At 42.5% G+C, this 24565-nt stretch overlaps 1 protein-coding gene across 1 annotated transcript in view; it reads left to right on the forward strand.

The window, feature by feature from the left end:
• Positions 1-24565, forward strand: part of PUS10 (pseudouridine synthase 10) — a 103444-nt gene that overhangs the window by 65233 nt on the left and 13646 nt on the right. The window contains exon 9 of the mRNA XM_075267581.1: positions 22843-22907. Within this exon, the coding sequence (XP_075123682.1) occupies positions 22843-22907 (65 nt within the window). The remainder of the gene's footprint in view (positions 1-22842; positions 22908-24565) is intronic.

Consider the following 24565-nt stretch of genomic DNA (forward strand, 5'->3'; position numbering starts at 1 on the left):
TCACGTCATCAATATAACGTAGCCAGAGCGAGATATATGGAGTCCATTGTTCGTGCTCTTCTGTAAAGACGAGGCGCTCCTCCCACCAGCCCAAAAATAAATTAGCATAAGTCGGGGCTGCAGAGCTCCCCATAGCGGTCCCCCGCTGCTGGTGGAAGAAGCGCCCGTCAAACGTAAAGTAGTTTCTAGTCAGCACGAATTCTAGGAGCTCCAAAATAAACTCGCCATGGTCTGTTAGCTGAGTTCTCCTACTCTGTAGGAAGTATCTAATCGCCGCACACCCCTTGTCATGCGGGATCGAACTATATAATGCTTCAACGTCTAGAGACGCTAGAAACGAACCTGGTGGAAGATGGACGTCCTGTAATTGTCTCAGGACGTCCATCGTGTCTCGGGCATAGGAGGAAAGAGATGACACGAAAGGGCGAAGCACCCTATCTAAATAGATGCCCGCCCCCTGCGTCAGTCCCCCCTATGCCCGAGACAATGGGTCTTCCTTTAAGGGGAGATACCCCTTTGTGGAGCTTCGGAAGGCTGTAGAAAGTAGGCACAGTGGGAGTTCTATTTTCCATGAACGCCAGTTCTTTTTTGTCAATGAGGCCAATTTCAAGGGCCCTTTTGAGGATGGAGTCTAATTCCCTTTTGAAAATACTTGTAGGGTTGCTATCAAGGACTCGATAAGTCTCTTGATCTTCTAACAGTGACAAACACATTTTTACGTATGTATCTCTATCCATCAATATAACGTTCCCGCCTTTATCTGACGGTTTAATAACAATTTTATCGTTATTTGATAGATCCTTTAGAGCCATCATTTCTGTACGTGTCAGGTTGTTGCCTTTCATTAGGTCAGATGTTTCTACCCTAGTCAGGTCCCTGATCACCAACTGTTCAAAGATTTCAATGGAGCTATTTTCAAAGACCGGGGTGCGCTAGTACTCTTTGGTTGGAGGCTTGTGAGTGACTTAGTCTCCTCTATGCCCTCCCCCTCCCTCCATAGTTCTTCCAACAGTTTAAGATTTTCAAAATCCTCAGGGTCTATCCCCAACTCCTCACATTTTTTCTTATTAATTGCGTTCATGTATTTCATCCATTTTAGCTTTCGTGTGAATAATGAAATGTCCTTTACCCATGAAAATAAATCAAATTGCACTGTTGGCACAAATGACAGGCCTTTTTTGAGTACATTATGTTCCTCTGATGTTAATTCATGGCTTGAAAGATTAACCACCTGCATTTCGTTAGTTCTATTTAGTGTTTCACAAAGGGGATTGCTCTTTATTATTTCTGAGGTGGATTTGGTTCTCCCCGACCCCGTAAAAAATACTGTGTGATCGGGGGACCCCTTGATAAAAAACCCCCCTGTTCACTGTTCTGCTGTGGGTTTCTAGAGGTCCTAGTGGCTGGACTATTAGAACGATACTGGTTCCTGCTGAATCTTCCCTTATTTCTGCTCCTAGCACCGGGAGGACGTTGGTTACGTTCAGTATCTGATGTTTCAAATTCGCTAGAAGAAATATCACTTTGGTTTCGGGTATTTAAACCCACATAAGCTCTATTTTCTTTAAACTCGAGCAAATCTCTCTGGAATTGAAAATGTTTCCTTGATTTTATCTGACTGGTATATCTCTCTATATTAGATTGCAAATCTTTTTCTTTCTTACTAAAATCTACTTCTGCTGAGAAAGTTTTAGCTTTAGTAATCACTTCCTTCAAGTTTAATGACAACTTCTGAAGGTTATCTTGCTCTTCCTCAACTAAAAGCGCTATCAGTCTTAGGGAAGATTCAGTGACCTCTTTTTCCCACTTTTGCATTAGTTGTTGTGATCTAATCCTTTTCGCAGGCAGTATCCCATTTCTCAGTCCCCTAGGGACTATCTTATGTTGTAGGTAATTTTTCAAGCCCTGTAACTCCCACCATGAATTCACGTAATCTCTATAAGCCTTAGTGAGTAATTTAAAGGTGTCTTTCATGGATGTGGGGAGTTCACTACCAACGTACTCCTTTTCGGAAAACACACTTTTGGCTTCCTCTAACCATTTATCGGTTTCAAAATTCTCTGATAGAAAACTAGACATGATAAATAGATATTATCTGGTTCTTGTTAGACTGCCTCCTATCCCAACTAAGGGGATACTAGCTAAATTCTATTTGACAAAGAGGGGCACAAAATGCTACCTTTAAACACACGAATTCTAACTAGCATAAAATATAACTTTTATTTTGATCAGCTAAAAATAATATAGCCAGGGCTATTAAAACAAACAAATAACAAACACACCAGCAGGCGTGATTAGGACAACTCCCAATACACTCTTTCAGTATGTGTCCCCACAGACTGCTGGCGCAATTATATTGATTTAAATGAGCATCCAGGGAATAGTAAACTAACTCTCTGGCACATGCTAGTAAACACCACTTTATAGGTTCAAGAATAAGAGGTTGTTACTCTAGCTGCTGCCGTAGCTGTATAGGATAATCATCCCCCCATTACCCTGCTCTGATATCTTGCATAGAGCCCTGGAGCCTATTGACACTCATGCACACTTACACACATGCCACCCTATGTAAGCTAGGTGCGGCTTTTTTACAGATTAAGTGTGCATACCAAATGCTGGTCTTAGTAATTTACTGACATTTATGCTCTTTCACTATGTCCCTGCCTGTTCAAAATAAACTACAGGTATCCAGGTTTAAGATGCGCATAATAAAATCTCTCAACGCGTTTCAAAGTTAAACTTATCATCAGGAGAGGATGTAAATCAAAAAAATAATAAAGATGTAGTTGCGGTTAAAACCGCATTTCCCGGTCCCTGATGGTGGGAGCCGGTACGGAGTGTCTGACGCTGACTGCTGCAGCGCTGGGGTTTAAATAGAGCCCAGACTGCTTCTAAGGATACGCCCCCTCGACATCATTCGGGTCTCCGCCAATCAGATTGCAGAGTCTCCGTGCGGAGGATAGCTCCTCCTTCTGTGGGCGTATGTTTGCCTCCGAAGCGTCCAAAATAAACAGCGCTGTTACTGTCTATGGAAGAGGAACCCGAAGGTAGGTATATATCATATCTGACAGATATTGGGAATGAATCGCTCCACACCAAAACTCTTTATTGCCATTAATACGCAAACACACAACTCCCTGCATTTATTGGCAGGTGAAAAAGATCGTGTAGCATATAGATAGGTCTGAAAAGTGGGCAATACCCTGCGTTTATTGACGGGTAAAAATACCCGCCTAGCATACATATTCATTTAGCGGAAGTTCAAAAGGAACCATGATAGGGGGACATTTCTGAGAATCAGTCCCATCATCACTTCAGTACACTATCGATGCGAATAAAAAATAAAAAATGTTTAATCTAATCATTTACAAGATTACTGCTACGGTAAAAGGACTTAATATGGAGTTAACCCTATCCCTACCATAGTGTACTGAGAGGAGCTATAGTGAAAGGACTTAATATGGAGTTAACCCTATCCCTACCATAGTGTACTGAGAGGAGCTACTCAAAGCAAGAAAAGATGCAAAGAGTAGAGATAGAACAGAACTACTTACACCAAAACAACGTTCGATTAGTGACAATAAAATTGTCAGATTAATAGGCAATTATGACCGGGGATATAAGAATGTACTGGATATCTTAAGATCATATTGGGACATTCTCACAATGGATTCAGAGGTTAGACCCCTTGTGAGTGAAAGACCTAGTGTCACGTACAGGAGAGGCAGGAACCTACGTGACCTATTGATACATAGCCATCTAAGACCTGCTGCACCTGAGAAAACGTGGTTAAATCGCAGTATTCCACACGGCACATTCAAGTGTGGTACATGTAAGGCATGTGAACACATACAGAAAGGGAATCAAGTACTGTGCGTAACGACTAACATCCATTATGATACGAGACAATTTATCAACTGCCGGACGGCAGGAGTGATCTACTGTGTCACATGTCCGTGTCCACTCAACTATGTCGGAAAGACCCGACGTGAGTTCAAAAAGAGAGTGTTGGAACATATTGGTTATATCAACAGGAAAGAGGATAAAACTTTATCGAACCACGTGTGGCAGTATCATGGTGGCAACCCTGAAACTTTGAAGTTTCAGGGTATTGAACATGTACCCGAACCCACAAGGGGAGGTGACTGGGATCGCCTTTTGTTACAACACGAGGCGAGGTGGATCTTTAAATTCCAATGTGTAAGACCAAAAGGTCTTAACGATCAAATTTCCTTTGCCCCATTTATTTGAGACTAAATAGACAGTAGGGCTGGATATACTCCACTAATTTTGATATCTTCTCTAACCTATAAAAACCCAGGAAATAGGAACAATGAGGGAAAGGCATGTCTTGAGGCACTTGTCCCTCTTAGTACACTATGGTAAGGATAGGGTTAACTCCATATTAAGTCCTTTCACTATAGCTCCTCTTAGTACACTATGGTAGGGATAGGGTTAACTCCATATTAAGTCCTTTCACTATAGCTCCTCTCAGTACACTATGGTAGGGATAGGGTTAACTCCATATTAAGTCCTTTCACTATAGCTCCTCTCAGTACACTATGGTAGGGATAGGGTTAACTCCATATTAAGTCCTTTTACCGTAGCAGTAATCTTGTAAATGATTAGATTAAACATTTTTTATTTTTTATTCGCATCGATAGTGTACTGAAGTGATGATGGGACTGATTCTCAGAAATGTCCCCCTATCATGGTTCCTTTTGAACTTCCGCTAAATGAATATGTATGCTAGGCGGGTATTTTTACCCGTCAATAAACGCAGGGTATTGCCCACTTTTCAGACCTATCTATATGCTACACGATCTTTTTCACCTGCCAATAAATGCAGGGAGTTGTGTGTTTGCGTATTAATGGCAATAAAGAGTTTTGGTGTGGAGCGATTCATTCCCAATATCTGTCAGATATGATATATACCTACCTTCGGGTTCCTCTTCCATAGACAGTAACAGCGCTGTTTATTTTGGACGCTTCGGAGGCAAACATACGCCCACAGAAGGAGGAGCTATCCTCCGCACGGAGACTCTGCAATCTGATTGGCGGAGACCCGAATGATGTCGAGGGGGCGTATCCTTAGAAGCAGTCTGGGCTCTATTTAAACCCCAGCGCTGCAGCAGTCAGCGTCAGACACTCCGTACCGGCTCCCACCATCAGGGACCGGGAAATGCGGTTTTAACCGCAACTACATCTTTATTATTTTTTTGATTTACATCCTCTCCTGATGATAAGTTTAACTTTGAAACGCGTTGAGAGATTTTATTATGCGCATCTTAAACCTGGATACCTGTAGTTTATTTTGAACAGGCAGGGACATAGTGAAAGAGCATAAATGTCAGTAAATTACTAAGACCAGCATTTGGTATGCACACTTAATCTGTAAAAAAGCCGCACCTAGCTTACATAGGGTGGCATGTGTGTAAGTGTGCATGAGTGTCAATAGGCTCCAGGGCTCTATGCAAGATATCAGAGCAGGGTAATGGGGGGATGATTATCCTATACAGCTACGGCAGCAGCTAGAGTAACAACCTCTTATTCTTGAACCTATAAAGTGGTGTTTACTAGCATGTGCCAGAGAGTTAGTTTACTATTCCCTGGATGCTCATTTAAATCAATATAATTGCGCCAGCAGTCTGTGGGGACACATACTGAAAGAGTGTATTGGGAGTTGTCCTAATCACGCCTGCTGGTGTGTTTGTTATTTGTTTGTTTTAATAGCCCTGGCTATATTATTTTTAGCTGATCAAAATAAAAGTTATATTTTATGCTAGTTAGAATTCGTGTGTTTAAAGGTAGCATTTTGTGCCCCTCTTTGTCAAATAGAATTTAGCTAGTATCCCCTTAGTTGGGATAGGAGGCAGTCTAACAAGAACCAGATAATATCTATTTATCATGTCTAGTTTTCTATCAGAGAATTTTGAAACCGATAAATGGTTAGAGGAAGCCAAAAGTGTGTTTTCCGAAAAGGAGTACGTTGGTAGTGAACTCCCCACATCCATGAAAGACACCTTTAAATTACTCACTAAGGCTTATAGAGATTACGTGAATTCATGGTGGGAGTTACAGGGCTTGAAAAATTACCTACAACATAAGATAGTCCCTAGGGGACTGAGAAATGGGATACTGCCTGCGAAAAGGATTAGATCACAACAACTAATGCAAAAGTGGGAAAAAGAGGTCACTGAATCTTCCCTAAGACTGATAGCGCTTTTAGTTGAGGAAGAGCAAGATAACCTTCAGAAGTTGTCATTAAACTTGAAGGAAGTGATTACTAAAGCTAAAACTTTCTCAGCAGAAGTAGATTTTAGTAAGAAAGAAAAAGATTTGCAATCTAATATAGAGAGATATACCAGTCAGATAAAATCAAGGAAACATTTTCAATTCCAGAGAGATTTGCTCGAGTTTAAAGAAAATAGAGCTTATGTGGGTTTAAATACCCGAAACCAAAGTGATATTTCTTCTAGCGAATTTGAAACATCAGATACTGAACGTAACCAACGTCCTCCCGGTGCTAGGAGCAGAAATAAGGGAAGATTCAGCAGGAACCAGTATCGTTCTAATAGTCCAGCCACTAGGACCTCTAGAAACCCACAGCAGAACAGTGAACAGGGGGGTTTTTTATCAAGGGGTCCCCCGATCACACAGTATTTTTTACGGGGTCGGGGAGAACCAAATCCACCTCAGAAATAATAAAGAGCAATCCCCTTTGTGAAACACTAAATAGAACTAACGAAATGCAGGTGGTTAATCTTTCAAGCCATGAATTAACATCAGAGGAACATAATGTACTCAAAAAAGGCCTGTCATTTGTGCCAACAGTGCAATTTGATTTATTTTCATGGGTAAAGGACATTTCATTATTCACACGAAAGCTAAAATGGATGAAATACATGAACGCAATTAATAAGAAAAAATGTGAGGAGTTGGGGATAGACCCTGAGGATTTTGAAAATCTTAAACTGTTGGAAGAACTATGGAGGGAGGGGGAGGGCATAGAGGAGACTAAGTCACTCACAAGCCTCCAACCAAAGAGTACTAGCGCACCCCCGGTCTTTGAAAATAGCTCCATTGAAATCTTTGAACAGTTGGTGATCAGGGACCTGACTAGGGTAGAAACATCTGACCTAATGAAAGGCAACAACCTGACACGTACAGAAATGATGGCTCTAAAGGATCTATCAAATAACGATAAAATTGTTATTAAACCGTCAGATAAAGGCGGGAACGTTATATTGATGGATAGAGATACATACGTAAAAATGTGTTTGTCACTGTTAGAAGATCAAGAGACTTATCGAGTCCTTGATAGCAACCCTACAAGTATTTTCAAAAGGGAATTAGACTCCATCCTCAAAAGGGCCCTTGAAATTGGCCTCATTGACAAAAAAGAACTGGCGTTCATGGAAAATAGAACTCCCACTGTGCCTACTTTCTACAGCCTTCCGAAGCTCCACAAAGGGGTATCTCCCCTTAAAGGAAGACCCATTGTCTCGGGCATAGGGGGACTGACGCAGGGGGCGGGCATCTATTTAGATAGGGTGCTTCGCCCTTTCGTGTCATCTCTTTCCTCCTATGCCCGAGACACGATGGACGTCCTGAGACAATTACAGGACGTCCATCTTCCACCAGGTTCGTTTCTAGCGTCTCTAGACGTTGAAGCATTATATAGTTCGATCCCGCATGACAAGGGGTGTGCGGCGATTAGATACTTCCTACAGAGTAGGAGAACTCAGCTAACAGACCATGGCGAGTTTATTTTGGAGCTCCTAGAATTCGTGCTGACTAGAAACTACTTTACGTTTGACGGGCGCTTCTTCCACCAGCAGCGGGGGACCGCTATGGGGAGCTCTGCAGCCCCGACTTATGCTAATTTATTTTTGGGCTGGTGGGAGGAGCGCCTCGTCTTTACAGAAGAGCACGAACAATGGACTCCATATATCTCGCTCTGGCTACGTTATATTGATGACGTGCTGATTCTGTGGACAGGTACAGTGGAGAGCTTTAACACTTTTGTGGAAAAGTTGAATGATAATGACATCAACATGAGATTCACCTCGACTATAGACCCGGTCACCATCACCTTTCTAGACATCACTGTCACAGTCGACGAATCTGGCAAGTTGAAAACCAACCTATTTCGTAAAGATACAGCGACCAATTCTCTCCTCAGGTGGGATAGTTATCACCCAGCACCCCTGAGGAGAGGCATACCCAAGGGACAGTTTCTGCGCGTTCGCAGGAATTGTTCGGACTTGGAGGACTTTGAAGAAAAATCAGAAGAATTAGGAGCCAGATTTAGGCAACGAGGTTACCCTAACCCATTACTACTCAAAGCAAGAAAAGATGCAAAGAGTAGAGATAGAACAGAACTACTTACACCAAAACAACGTTCGATTAGTGACAATAAAATTGTCAGATTAATAGGCAATTATGACCGGGGATATAAGAATGTACTGGATATCTTAAGATCATATTGGGACATTCTCACAATGGATTCAGAGGTTAGACCCCTTGTGAGTGAAAGACCTAGTGTCACGTACAGGAGAGGCAGGAACCTACGTGACCTATTGATACATAGCCATCTTAGACCTGCTGCACCTGAGAAAACGTGGTTAAATCGCAGTATTCCACACGGCACATTCAAGTGTGGTACATGTAAGGCATGTGAACACATACAGAAAGGGAATCAAGTACTGTGCGTAACGACTAACATCCATTATGATACGAGACAATTTATCAACTGCCGGACGGCAGGAGTGATCTACTGTGTCACATGTCCGTGTCCACTCAACTATGTCGGAAAGACCCGACGTGAGTTCAAAAAGAGAGTGTTGGAACATATTGGTTATATCAACAGGAAAGAGGATAAAACTTTATCGAACCACGTGTGGCAGTATCATGGTGGCAACCCTGAAACTTTGAAGTTTCAGGGTATTGAACATGTACCCGAACCCACAAGGGGAGGTGACTGGGATCGCCTTTTGTTACAACACGAGGCGAGGTGGATCTTTAAATTCCAATGTGTAAGACCAAAAGGTCTTAACGATCAAATTTCCTTTGCCCCATTTATTTGAGACTAAATAGACAGTAGGGCTGGATATACTCCACTAATTTTGATATCTTCTCTAACCTATAAAAACCCAGGAAATAGGAACAATGAGGGAAAGGCATGTCTTGAGGCACTTGTCCCTCTTAGTACACTATGGTAAGGATAGGGTTAACTCCATATTAAGTCCTTTCACTATAGCTCCTCTTAGTACACTATGGTAGGGATAGGGTTAACTCCATATTAAGTCCTTTCACTATAGCTCCTCTCAGTACACTATGGTAGGGATAGGGTTAACTCCATATTAAGTCCTTTCACTATAGCTCCTCTCAGTACACTATGGTAGGGATAGGGTTAACTCCATATTAAGTCCTTTTACCGTAGCAGTAATCTTGTAAATGATTAGATTAAACATTTTTTATTTTTTATTCGCATCGATAGTGTACTGAAGTGATGATGGGACTGATTCTCAGAAATGTCCCCCTATCATGGTTCCTTTTGAACTTCCGCTAAATGAATATGTATGCTAGGCGGGTATTTTTACCCGTCAATAAACGCAGGGTATTGCCCACTTTTCAGACCTATCTATATGCTACACGATCTTTTTCACCTGCCAATAAATGCAGGGAGTTGTGTGTTTGCGTATTAATGGCAATAAAGAGTTTTGGTGTGGAGCGATTCATTCCCAATATCTGTCAGATATGATATATACCTACCTTCGGGTTCCTCTTCCATAGACAGTAACAGCGCTGTTTATTTTGGACGCTTCGGAGGCAAACATACGCCCACAGAAGGAGGAGCTATCCTCCGCACGGAGACTCTGCAATCTGATTGGCGGAGACCCGAATGATGTCGAGGGGGCGTATCCTTAGAAGCAGTCTGGGCTCTATTTAAACCCCAGCGCTGCAGCAGTCAGCGTCAGACACTCCGTACCGGCTCCCACCATCAGGGACCGGGAAATGCGGTTTTAACCGCAACTACATCTTTATTATTTTTTTGATTTACATCCTCTCCTGATGATAAGTTTAACTTTGAAACGCGTTGAGAGATTTTATTATGCGCATCTTAAACCTGGATACCTGTAGTTTATTTTGAACAGGCAGGGACATAGTGAAAGAGCATAAATGTCAGTAAATTACTAAGACCAGCATTTGGTATGCACACTTAATCTGTAAAAAAGCCGCACCTAGCTTACATAGGGTGGCATGTGTGTAAGTGTGCATGAGTGTCAATAGGCTCCAGGGCTCTATGCAAGATATCAGAGCAGGGTAATGGGGGGATGATTATCCTATACAGCTACGGCAGCAGCTAGAGTAACAACCTCTTATTCTTGAACCTATAAAGTGGTGTTTACTAGCATGTGCCAGAGAGTTAGTTTACTATTCCCTGGATGCTCATTTAAATCAATATAATTGCGCCAGCAGTCTGTGGGGACACATACTGAAAGAGTGTATTGGGAGTTGTCCTAATCACGCCTGCTGGTGTGTTTGTTATTTGTTTGTTTTAATAGCCCTGGCTATATTATTTTTAGCTGATCAAAATAAAAGTTATATTTTATGCTAGTTAGAATTCGTGTGTTTAAAGGTAGCATTTTGTGCCCCTCTTTGTCAATCAGAGATTTAACTTGTCAGTTTCCACTGTGAGGAACATAGTAAGGAAATGGAAGACCACAGGGACAGTTCTTGTTAAGCCCAGAAGTGGCAGGCCAAGAAAAATATCAGAAAGGCAGAGAAGAAGACTGGTGAGAACAGTCAAGGACAATCCACAGACCACCTCCAAAGAGCTGCAGCATCATCTTGCTGCAGATGGTGTCACTGTGCATCGGTCAACTATACAGCGCACTTTGCACAAATAGAAGCTGTATGGGAGAGTGATGAGAAAGAAGCCGTTTCTGCACGTACGCCACAAATAGAGTTGCCTGAGGTATGAAAAAGCACATTTGGACAAGGCAGCTTCATTTTGGAAACAAAAATTGAGTTGTTTGGTTATAAAAAAAAGGCGTTATGCATGGCGTCCAAAAAGAAACAGCATTCCAAGAAAAACACATGCTACCCACTGTAAAATTTGGTGGAGGTTCCATCATGCTTTGGGGCTGTGTGGCCAATGCCGGCATCGGGAATCTTGTTAAAGTTGAGGGTCGCATGGATTCCACTCAGTATCAGCAGATTCTTGAGAATAATGTTCAAGAATCAGTGACGAAGTTGAAGTTACGCCGGGGATGGATATTTCAGCAAGACAATGATCCAAAACACCGCTCCAAATCCTCAGGCATTCATGCAGAGGAACAATTACAATGTTCTGGAATGGCCATCCCAGTCCCCAGACCTGAATATCATTGAACATCTGTGGGATGATTTGAAGCGGGCTGTCCATGCTCGGCGACCATCTAACTTAACTGAACTTGAATTGTTTGTCCAAAATACCTTTATCCAGGATCCAGGAACTGATTAAAAGCTACAGGAAGCGACTAGAGGCTATTATCTTTGCAAAAAGAGGATCTACTAAATATTAATGTCACTTTTCTGTTGAGGTGCCCATAATTTTGCATCGGTCAAATTTTGGTTTAATGCATATTGCGCATTTTCTGTTAGTACAATAAACCTCATTTCAATCCTGAAATATTACTGTGTCCATCAGTTATTAGATATATCAAACTGAAATGGCTGCTGCAAATACCAAAATATTTAGAACTAAAAATGATTAAGATTAATAGGGGTGCCCAAACTTTTTCATATTTCATAGGACTGTGTATATATATATATATATATATATATATATATATATATATATATATATATATATATATATATATATATATCTGAAGAAGTTCTGTAATTGGTTAACCTGCTGCGGCATGATATCTTATCATGGAAGTCAATAAAAATGAATGAAAAGTAATTAAAAAATTTTTTTCTAATGACGTTTCTTTGTTTTTTGTTGTGTTTTTGATAAGATATCAGTCACACGCCTGCAGGTGAAGCAATTGCAGAAGTTCTGAATAACTCTGTTGCATTATGTATATGTATAGATATAGATTTCAGTACATACATAAGCTGCTTTTATGTATACAGTTTTTTCTCATGTACCGCCTACACAAGTATGTATAAAGATCATGTCAGTAATATGATACAGTAATAGTGCACTATTTAAATAAAATGTGACTAAAGAGGAAGTAATAGGAGGAGGAAGTAGCGTTAGAAATGTGTTTTGTTTATTTACTCATTGTTTCTAGGTGTGTTTTGTACAAGGCAGGAAACACCTTTTCCCCTGTCTGTAGCCAACCATACACATTAGATTTTAGGCAGCTGAAATGGGCAATTTGGCCAATGCAGCCAATAGTTATCTGACATGTATGCCTGGCCTCACACTGCTTTCTATGGCTGTATCTGATTTAAAATCAATTCCAAAGACACCTGAAGTCTGTCCCCATTTATCTCAGTGGGAGTCGGCCTGTTTTTTATCTCAGAGAGCTGAAGTTTCTTGCTGCCTTATCTTAAGCAGTAAGATTGGTGAAAATCCTATTGAAATCAATTGATAGTTCAAATGCAACGCAGAATACGGTCCTGATTTTGTAGGTAGTTTGAACGTTCCCTCAAGACATCATATGTCTAAATAAAAATGAATCCGCCATTTGCGACTGGTATTTGACCGTTACAAAGCGCATACCAAAAATCCATATCTTTTGACAGATCCGTCAATCGGTATCTGTAAAAAAAACTGTGTTCTTTTTAAGGGTATCCTCCTTTTTCTCCCCTCTCTTCATTTTCGTTCTTCATTCTGAGCATGTGCAGAGAAGAACGAAGAAGGAAAAACAAATTGCAGATTGGGCACAAACGGATTACTATCTGTTAGTAATCCGTGTGAGTCCTCCTTCCATAGCCTTTAAAGGGATTTTATCACTTAAAACCTTTTTTACAATAAATATGCGTAGGAATAACCTTAAGAAAGCCTATTCTTCTCTCACCTTTATTATTCTGATCCGTGCCGCCATTCCTGAGGAATTTCTTCTTTCTTTCTTATGTAAATGAGTTTTCTCGCAGCAGTGAGTGCGTCCCCAGTGCTGCTTGAAAACTCTCCAGCGACATCCTCTGTCTATTTACCATCATCTGCCTGCTTCTCGCGCCCTGCTGTTCTCTGGGTCCAAAAGCGCCAACTGCGCATGTCCGTCGGCCCTTTTCCCATGTTGTCAAAACGGAAGAGGCCACAGGAAAATAGCAGACTGCACATGTCCAGCCACAGGAAAATGGCCGACGGACAGGCGCAGTCGTCAATTTTGGATGAAGACGTGCGATGACACAGGAGTAGAGCCAGTCCGGAGAAGAACATGGAGGTGTCGCTGGAGAGTTTTCAGCTTATTGGAATACCCCCGGTGCTGTCTAAAATCTCATTTACATATGGAAGACAGAAGAAATTGCTTAGGAACGGTGGCGCAGATCAGACTAATAAAGATAAGAGAAGAATAGGCTTTCTTAAGGCTATTACTATGTGTATTTATTGTAAAAAGGGTTTCTTATGATAGAATCTCTTTAATGTTAAAAAACCCTGTCTGTCATGTATCCTTATTTTTTTGTCGGAGAAAAACTGCTACAAGTCCAACTTTTATCTCTATCCGAAAGAGTGAATACACAATGAAAATGTTCCAAACACACAACCATGAGTGGTTTTAAGAAGCCTTTTTAATCAATGGGTTTCATAAACGACCCATTCTTTAGGTTTTTATGATCTTTTTGATGGATCACAGAAACTGATTTGGTATAGAGACATCAATGCAGATATGAATCCAGCCAAATTCAGTATAGCCTAAATTGAGTAAGTATAAATATCTTTCCAACTTCTCTATTTTGGCCCATCACTAATCAACATTTAGGCTTCACCCTGGTCTGTTTTTTTTTTTTTTGGCAGAAAATAGGCTTCACCAAGTGTGTATTGGCAGGGGCTTCCTCCTTTCTGTCCATTGACAGTATACTATATGCATGTCTGTGGATCAGTCAGGAAAGATGTCTGTTGGCACAAAGAAGCTTTGGGCAGCATTAATGGAAATTATAGGCTGAAGCGTAATATTCCAGTTTTTTATGTTGCAGATTTTCTGCAGTTTTTTTACCTAAATCCAAGAATGGCTACAAAGGGAATGGGAAATGTATATGAAGCTCTTAATACTTCTCCCTTCTACTCAACCCACTCTTGGCGTTGCCTCAAGAAAAATGCAGAAAATCTGCAACAAAAAAAGCCGCTTTTCCGCAATGTGGGGCCTCAGCCATAGGGTCATTTTTAGAAGCCACTGAAATACTAGATATCTTACGGTGGTAGGTGATGTACTTTTCTGATACAAATTATGTTACCCATCCCAACATTTGAGGTTCTTCAGTCTGTGAAGTGACATTCAGGAGTTATACATACATAGCCTATTTTCATTCATGAGTTACGCTGGGTGCACACTAGCGTTCGGCAGTCCGTTCTCAGGTTTCCGTCTTCTGCATACAGAAGACGAAAACCTGTCATGGCGAGTCCGGCCATGAGTGCCGGTGAGTGTTTTATGCTCTCCGTGGTGAAAAGTTTTTTTTTTGACCGGACACAGAGTACTGCATGTCTGACTCTGTGTCTGTTTAAAAAAAAAACGGTTTCGCCGTGGAGAGCATAAAACTTTCACCGGCGCTCACGGCCGGACACCTTTCAAACCCATTCAAATGAGTCCTGCATCTTTCCATCTCCTGCTCTGTTTTGTGCAGGAAACGGAAACCTGCAAAACTGACTCCCGGGCGCAGATGTGAACGAGCCCTTAGGTGGCCTTTTCAGTGCCATTCCTATGAAAGGAAATGATTACTTTAGCATGATGAAGGTCGTATGAGTTTTTTTTAAGCAATAAAGGCTGAAATTTTATCTACTTCACCAGTGCTTTAAACTCTACACTATTTACTGTAAGTTTGAGGATCAGGCACAGCTTCTAAAACAATTCACAGTTCTATGCCTGATATTTAATGAAGAGGTCACAGTACTCTCAGCCCCTTCATTCAGATCGGTTGGAGGTGCCAAGTGTTAGATATTTAGTGATCTGATCTTTATGTCCTATCTTATGGTTATGTTCTCAGTATCTAAGTATCTTGTTTATTCATTGATGCTATTACCCTGGATGATGCTGTGACAATTTCCCGGGTTATTATTTAAAAAAATTATACATATTATATTAGAATATATCATAAAAATGAAAAAAAGAACAAAAAATATGGGAGAAAACAGAGGAAGAAGCAGGATGCTAGAAGACCTAAAACGCCCACGCTCAAAGTACTGCAACAGGGCTGCAGGATATAATAATATGTAGCAAACACGTTTGTAGTTGACAGAAATGATCAGTAAATAAACATTCAATAAACTTGGTATAGATCCGCAGTACAGGTGAATATATGATTCTTTGAAATATGATGTTTTAGAGAAAAATTCATCACTTATCTGGCTCCTATCCACCTCTCTCCTCCCTCTTATAATGTTCACTCACTCATTCTCTGCAACATCTACCTCGGTCTTCCAAGACAGACTGGGTAACTCACAGAGGGATCAGATTACAGCTGCCAATAGAAATCTGTGGATGGGGAGGAGGAAGAGGAGGCGAGTAAAAGAGAAGTCGACGCACAGATAGGACTCTGCAGCTAATAATAACTTTTCTTTCTCAGTCTAAATGCTATATTTACATCAGTACTGAACATTCTGTATATTGTCCTATGTGTTGCTATTGTAACAGTCAATGAACAAGAGTTTGTGAGCTGAATATCTTGTTTTCTTCATGTGAGGTCTATAGGAGATGACACAGCAGCTAGTTTTCTACCAATTTGGAGAGAACTGAAATTAGCGATGGAGACGGCAGAGTATTGTCATTCAACACATTTATGGCAAATCCACAGGCACCACCACATTAGTTGTACCCAGCCGTGGTTGCTAGGATTCCTTACACAGGCCTGTCCTCACCGCCGGTCACCTAGTCCCCCAGTCCCCTCCCCCACTTGTCTGCAGCCACAGTTGGAGTGCTGATAATCCCACTTTGAGACTGAGTTTACCGAAGGAGTGACCTTCGAAGACATTGGACGGATCAGTAAGCTTCACTACCTGGATCCCCTCCGTGCTAGGCCCTATCTCCAGTGGTCCCATCCTCCCGTTGCTTGCCACATAATGTCCCTCTAAGTACACAGCTTCCCGCGTGCTGTGACCCTCCAAGCTTCCACATGCTGCAGCCCAGCATCCAGTCATATTAATCCCAGCCATGCTCCCCTTACTTTGTCACTTCTGGGGTGTCCCTGGACTCCTCTCCATTGAGGGTGAAGCTCTCAGGCCCTTCACACTCCTTTCTCTTTCTTGGGTCCTCCCTGCTGCAGCATAGCTGAACAAATTTAGTCCCAAACTTCTGCCAGGCCTAGGCCGTATTTAGCCCGGCCTTCTTCTGGTGACCTGTTACTTCTCTGTAGTACAGGCTTATTATTATTATTATTATTATTTTGGCAGCCTGTAGGGGGAATTCTCTCTCCCCTCTCTCAGAGCATGGGATGGGCCTTCATTTCCAGCTTGTGATAAACCCTGAGCGGACTTTTTTGTTTGAGGTGGCTTCTACTTACCACTCTGATCTTTGCATATCAGGCCATTTGAGGGACCCGTCCTCTCCTGCTATGGGTAGCATTCTGTCCTCTTAAGGGGTTTACCTAATGGATGGTGTTCCACCCATCTGTACTACAAAACAGTCCTTTTATTGCTTCAGTGGTCCCTCCTCCCTGCCTGTCTCTGCCACAGGGTCATGTTGGCTGAGGTCTCTGACTCCAGGCCCATTATATCAAGTCTGTCTACAATATTCAGCCTACTGCCTCCCCTAGGCACTTTTAGTTCTGGCCATTGCCTTGGGCTCAGCATAATCTCCTCTTTGGTGCCAGGAACTGGGGAAAAGCGACCATGATATACACCTCACTATACTCCAGCGGTTCTGGGCCCTTCCACTACCTTTGCAGTAGCTTAGGCGCTGGAGGGGTTCCCTGGAGGGTCTGGATACAGTTCTCTTTTAGTTCCATCTGCCTCCCTCTTTGCAAATTCCTCACAAGACTTGAGCCCTGAGGTTGACCAAACTACCTTCCTGCCATGCAAGACTCCATGCAGGCTGTATGGAGTTTTACAGTCCCTTATTTGGGGATGCGAATGATTTTATTCGTTTCCCATACTTAAGGTTCCCACACTTTTTGTGCCTCTCACAACGCCTGTTTGTGTCCCACTTTTGAATTCTTTTCACAGTGAACTGCGCCAATATAAGATTCTGAGAGACCTTAGGATACCTGTTGGAAGCAGGACATTGGTTCCTGACACCTTTCTCTATGCAGACCTTAGTGACCTACTGGTAGTGGCCTGACCATTACTCAGGGGTTAGACCACTGGCCTTGTGAACCAGTACCTGCGAGTTTAGAGATTGCTGGGGTTTCCATCGCTGCAACCGGCTCCCTCACCTACTGCTGTCCTCCTGAATGTTTAAGTGGTCTGGACAGACACTTGCATCAGTACTTCATCTGAATTCATCTGCCTTGATTAATCATCTTCTTCCTGCTTGTCTTCCCCTGAGCCAGTGGGGCCTCTCTGGACCATTTTGGCATCCCCTCTTGATGGATCTAATGAGCTCTTTACATGACATCGGTTCAGTTATACTCCTGTCTGGTTCAGACATAAGGTCCTGTCCATCTGTCCTCTTCTCACATCCCTTGTCGGAGACAGTCATCCAGTGCCTCAGTAGCCCTACATTCCTAGTCTTCCTTGTTCTAAGATCCTCTGTCTCTCTTGTCTTTCTTTAGTCCCAGGATTGGACCTTCAGTATTCACCAGCATCCTACTATATTATTGTGGAATGATCTGCTTGCTTGTGTCCTACTTTTAGTCTCGGCTAGGACCCTTGCAGTTTGTGGACTTGTCATAGTCACATGACCTGTTAAAGCCCGCCTTACATTACACTATCCCTTTGCTGGTGTGTAGTGCTCCTTATCTGGTAAGACCCCAGCAGAGTGTCCCATTTTCTGTAGTCCTTGGTCTGCCAATCCAATGCCGGACACCTGGTGCTTTCGTTACCTCCTCAGTTGCTGCCAGGTCAGGTACCTCTTAGCCCATTCCCTGCATCATGGGGATGGTGCTCCTTAGTCAGTGCCGCACCTCCCATGAGGCGACCTGAAGCGACCGCTTCAGGCGGCGCTATGCCAGGGCCCCGGGGAGGGCAGCATTTTTGCTTACCTAAGTCAGTTCAGGACAAGCTGTCCTGGACTGGCTTAGCGTCACCGAGCGGTGGATTGGGGAGGCCGCTGGAGCAGCGCTGCTCCAGCGGCCTCCCCTCACGCTCAGGCAGAGAGCAGATCCTCTCTGTGCCTGCTCTCTGCCTGCTAATGCCTTTCCACCCCGCCCCCTTCGCTCCGCCCCGTCCCCTTCGCTCCGCCCCCTCCTCCGGGGGGCGGCTTTCTGTCGTCCGCCTCGGGTGGCGAATCAGGCAGGTTCACCCCTGTCCTTAGTCCATCCTGAGTATATTTTCAATTGCTGCAACTACAAGCTGTTTGTAAAACTTGGCATGATAACGGGTGATTATTTGTGTAATTTTTACACATCCTGCGTAGTGTGAACAGCAACCATGACTTAAAATAGCTACAGAGTTTGTTCAGTTTCCAGCAGCAGGTGGCAGTGAAGGTAAAAGTTGATATTCTTAAAATTTTACTTCTCTTTTTCTTGCAGTGGGACATTTTTGCATCTACAGTAGTTTGTTCCTCTTTTATCAGTTTACTTGAAACACGTTGCAGTATTTGTAGAAAGCTTATAGTCTACTAGCCTCTGCCCGCGACTTCGTCTGCGGGTTGTTGGCGTCAATGATCCACCTATATTCAGCAAATTGCTGCCATCGATGGTTTTCCTGCTCCGGCATTTTGGCAGCTCTCAAGCTGTCCTGCTGCTGACCTTGTTCCTCACACCGTGCCTGTGATTGTTCCGGCATCTTAGCAGCTCACTGGGACGTCACATAATGAGCGTGCTGTTGGTGTTGATGATCCACCTGCTTTGGCGTTTCGACAGCTGTCAAGCTGGCCTGCTGCTGAACTCGTTCCTCGCACTGTGCCCGTGTTTGTTGCGGTATCTCAGCAGCTCTCTGGGACACCATATAATGAGCGTGTTGTTGGCGTTGATGATCTGCATGCTCCGGCGTTTTGGCAGCTCTCAAGCTGGCCTGCTGCTGAACTTGTTTCTTGCACTGTGCTTGTGATTGTTCCGGCATCTCAGCATCTCCCTGGAACATCATATAATGAGCTTGTTGTTGACGTTGATGATTCGGCGCTTCGGGAGCTGTCAAGCTGGCCTGCCGCTAAACTCCTTCCTCGAGCTGTGCCCATGATTGTTCCGGTATCTCAGCAGCTCGCTGGGACACCATATAATGAGCGTATTGATGGCGTTGATGATCCCCCTCAGCTCCGATTGAGGAGAACTCTGTGACTTCTGGCTACCTCTCGTTGTTTGCGACAAATTAGATTTTCTTTTTCCAGGCATGTTGAAAATTGGCAAATTGCCAATTTGAATTAAAGGTGTTTGGCCATATCAGTTTTTCAGCAGTGCCTGACGCAGATCAGATAATATGTAAATGTGTGAACACAGAGAGATAACAGCCCTGGCTTTCTCAGAAGCTAAGAGCTAATTTAGTATGAGAACATAAATTCATAACAGTCATGAAGCCATGTCATTTACTGGGATAAAAAGTAGCCTATATTTTAATTGAGGTTACAATCTATCTATGTGCCAAATTTCATCCAAATCCGTTCAGCTATTTTTGCGTGATTGAGGAACAAACATCCAAACACACAAACATACAAACTGTCACATTTGATTTATATTCAAAATTTTGAGTTTTGAATTTTAATATTGAGTTTAAGGCCAGGGTTTGAGGAGGAGAGGAGGGAGAGGTGACAAGTGACCAACGTTGATCAGGAGAAGCAAGTCCCACAGGGGAGAGGATTGGCAGCGCAGGGGTTACCTGGTAGGCCACAGGGGGAGAAGCAGTCACATTCACAGGTCCTGCATCAGCACTGCAGATTCCATCCGGAGAGGAGCGGAGAGACCAAGCCCTGCGGAGAAGGGTTTGGGGTCCGGGAGCTGCAGAGAGAGTCGTCTTTACGCGGCCACGGTTAGGACTCGCCCCCACCTTTTTGTTTTTTGTAATTCTGTCTTAAAGATGTTGGATTAAAAGTTACCTTTTACGGATTTTGGATGCAGTGTGGACTTTTTTACCGTTTCTTCCCAATATGATGTGTTCAAGAGGTTCAGGCAAAATACGGTAGCTGTTTAACCAACATCTATCTCGTGTATGGCCAGTACTCTGAACCATTTGTTCCTCCATCCCTCCTTGATATAAGACACCTTTTTATTTGGATTAGTGGTTGGATGGTCAATCTGTCCCTAAATGACTACCAGTAAAAGGAGATTTGTTGGACCAAAATGATGTCTTACTACACAGTATAGCCAGAATTATGCTCTGAATAACATTTCATCTTACAATATAAAAAGCGGTTTTTTAATTCATAGACTGCACGCACCATCTGCCGATTTCTGTCGCTCCTGTATATACATGATCCTGCAGAAGCTGTGAGCAGTCTATATAATTAAAAAACACACAGATCATGGGGATGGCGATGAGTTGCTTACACATCTAGGGCAGAGAGGAGTCATCTAAGCAAGAACATCCATCTGACAAGTGTAAAACTGGTGGGTCTAACCTAAAACAACCTATTTGGGCAGGGGATGACTGTGGTGAGACAGCCCCTTTGAAATATTTTTTTTCGACCTATCATGATGAACATGGCTAATTTACAAGTAGTCTATTATAGAGCAGAAATTAATTGAGATATTGTTTAGTTAGTAACGACTTTTCATATATTGATTTCAACCCTTGCTCACTTTGTGCTTCTGAGTCTAGTGGACAATCCTACTTGTGAATGTCTTCTTACACTGAAGCAAATAAGTATTTGATCCCTTGCTGATTTTGTAAGTTTGCCGAAGGACAAAGACATAAACAGTCTATAATTTTAAGGGTACGTTAATTTTAGCAGTGAGAGAGAATATCAAAAATAAAATCCAGAAAATCACATTGTATAAATTTTGTAAATTTCTTTGCATTTTGCATACAGAAATAAGTATTTGATCTTTCTGGCAAATAAGACTTAATCCTTGATGGCAAAACCCTTGTTGGCACGCACAGCAGTCAGACGTTTCTTGTAGTTGATGAGGTTTGTGCACATGTCAAGAGGACATGTCCACTCCTATTTGCAGATCATCTCTAAATCATTAAGATTTTGAGGCTGTGACTTGGCAATTCAGAGCTTCAGCTCCCTCCATAAGTTTTCTATGGGATTAAGGTCTGGAGACCTACTAGGCCACTCTATGACCTTAATGTGCTTATTTTGGAGCCACTCCTTTGTTGCATTGGGTCATTGTTTTGGAAGACCCAGCCACGACCCATTTCTAATGTCCTGGCAGAGGGAAGGAGGTTGTCAATCAGGATTTTACGGTACATGGCTCCATCCATTCTCCCATTGATGCAGTGTAGTCCTGTGCCCTATGCAGAGTGGTTTTCTTGGCGACTGTGGTCCTAGCTGCCTTGAGATCCTTAGCAAGTTCCCTCCATGTAGTTTTATGCTGATCTCTCACCTTCCTCATGATCAAGGATACCCCACGAGGTGAGATTTTGCATAGAGCCCCAGATCCATGTCGATTCACAAGTCATTTTGTATTTCTTCCATTTTCTCACTATTGCACCAACAGTTGTCTCCTTCTCACCCAGCGTCTTACATATGGTCTTGTAGCCCATTCCAGCATTGTGCAGGTTTATGATCTTGTCCCTGACATCCTTAGAAAACTCTTTGGTCTTGCCCATGTTGTAGAGGTTAGAGTCTGACTGTGATTGAGTTTGTGGACAGGAGTCTTTTATACAGGTGACAATATAAGACAGTATAAGAGCCAGAACTCTTAATGGTTGGTAGCAGATCAAATACTTATTTCCTTATGCAAAATGCAAATAAATTTATAAAATTTATACAATCTGATTTTCTAGATATTTATTTTTGATATTTTATCACCTCAAATATTTAATAAAGGTGATGGAACAAGTCTTGGACCTCTTTAGAGACATCATAAAGGAGCGATCTTCAGATCTGCCTCTATGAGGTGGATGAAAACTACTAACACTCTTATGCACATTTTTTACATGGGTAGCAATTTATGTAAATGGACAACATGTAAGGGTAAGTGAATTTTGCAGCAGGACCCACCTTGCAAAACTTCCTCAGAAAACTTCCTGCCATCATCAGAAATATTTCTAACTATTCATTCCAGTGGGAGCTGTGGGATATCCGCCAGAAGATCTAGTAGGACCTCTTTTATTTTTTCTGCTTATTAAAAATACTTTTTTTGCATTATCAGTAAAAGAGGCTTCTCCCTCCCATTGAAATGAATTGAAGTCTGACTTTTACAGTAGATTCTGCTGCAAAAATTCCATTATGTGAGCCTAATACCACCTTCTAAGTATCTGTTCTCTGCACCACTCCCATAATGAAGGGATTTTCTGTGATGAGGCAACCTTCTTATAAGGAGTGCCAATCATTCAGGGTTATTTTGAGATGTTTATTATAGTATATATGTATTAAGAAAGATATAAACCCAAAGCTCTTGAGTTGTAGTCACATCCCCCGTTTTCTCCAGCTTAGTATCTTTTCCCTATAGATAATGGCCTAATACTTGTTCTTCTTTCTGCAGTCTGTCTTCACGAGAATGGCGGTTGTGAAGGCTCTAGACAAGATAAAAGATAATGATTTTGTCACGTGAGTTCCCTTAACTCTACTTCTCAGTACCAAATATATTATTAACAGAAGAGTGTGGAGGAGGAGCTGATAAGAGGAAGTACAGAAGACCGGCTGCTTGTTAATGATCTGCTGATTCCTTCTTTGATATTTTCTCCTGTCTTCTTGTTTTGTTGGAAGTTATTCAGAGTTCACAGAACTAGTGCCAGCTTGGCCCATCAGCGTAATGGTTACAGATACTTTTGTGGAATCTTTCTTTCCCTTACGAGACTGTAAACATTTCTGGAAATAATAGTAAAGGTTATAATTCACTTTTCTTCTAAATCTTTGCTGGGGTGATGTTATTATGTTAAAGGGATTCTACCATTAAAATCACATTTTTTCTCGTTCACACGTAGGAATAGCCTTAAGAAAGACTATTCTTCTCCTACCTTTAGATGTATTCTCCACGCCACCGTTTGGTAGAAATCCCGGTTTTCGTCTGTATGCAAATGAATTCTCTCGCAGCACTGGGGGCGTGCCCCGGCACTCAAACAGCACTGGGGGCTTCCCCAATGCTGCGAGAGAAATCTCCAGCGCTGCCTCCATCTGCTTCAGGAACGGCCTCTTCACACGTCTTCCTCCAACGCTGGTGGTGAAACTTCTAGGCCTCGGGCAGAGTCGACTGTGCATGCCCGCGGCCACAATAAAAATGGCCGCTTACACAGTAAGTAAGCGGCCATTTTCTTGTGGCCTGTGGGCATGTGCAGTTTGCTCTGCCCGAGGCCTCGAAGTTTGAACCCAGCTCCAGAAGAAGACGCGCAGAGAGGCTGTTCCTGAAGAAGATGGAGGCGGCGCTGGAGATTTCTCTCTAAGCATTGGGGATGCCTGCCGTGTTGTTTGAAAGCTTGGGCCCGCCCCCAGTGCTGCGAGAGAACTCATTTGCATACAGTCGAAAACCTGGATTTCTACCGAACGCCAGCGCGGAGAAGACATCTAAAGGTAGGAGAAGAATAGCCTCTCTTAAGGCTATTCCTATGTGTGAACGAGAAAAAATGTGATTTTAATGGTAGAATTCCTTTAAAAGGATTCTGTCAGCAAAACTGAGCCTGTCAACCCAGCCCCATGGATGAATTTTTATTTTGAGCCAAAGCCAGCAGGGCATTGAACAGAAGGGAGAAGTTTAAATGCTCCATTTATATTTCCCATTCTTTTTGGAACCACTCCTTGGTTTGGCTAAAAAAATGTAGCCAAATCTTTAAAAAAAAAAGCAGCTTTTCCACAATGTGGGACCTTGGAATTAAATGGAATCTGTCAGCAGAAAACTCAGAGTAGAACCAGTCGCAGTGCATTGTAGCTAGCATTATGCCGTGCACCATTATTCCATTATGTAGTCCAATAGATGTAACATTTCCTTGAAAAAACTTCTTTATAGTGGGGAAGTTAGCTCGGTAGAAGCAGTATTGCGGACCCAACCAGTCAGAGACAGGGACACAAATGTTGGAGCAAAAACCGGTTTATTTTTTTAAAAAAACTGCAAAATAAGTAAACCTTTACATCAGACACTGGATATTCACAATAAAATACAGCCTTAACTTCAGGCAAAAAGGCAAAACCAAACCTGCTCGTCTGAGCACCAGCAGCACATATCGGAGCACAGAGGAGCGTTTATCAATTGCCTAGTATTATATACATAACAT

The sequence above is a fragment of the Leptodactylus fuscus genome, chromosome 3 (assembly GCF_031893055.1).
Source record: "Leptodactylus fuscus isolate aLepFus1 chromosome 3, aLepFus1.hap2, whole genome shotgun sequence".
NCBI classification, from domain to species: Eukaryota; Metazoa; Chordata; class Amphibia; order Anura; family Leptodactylidae; genus Leptodactylus; species Leptodactylus fuscus.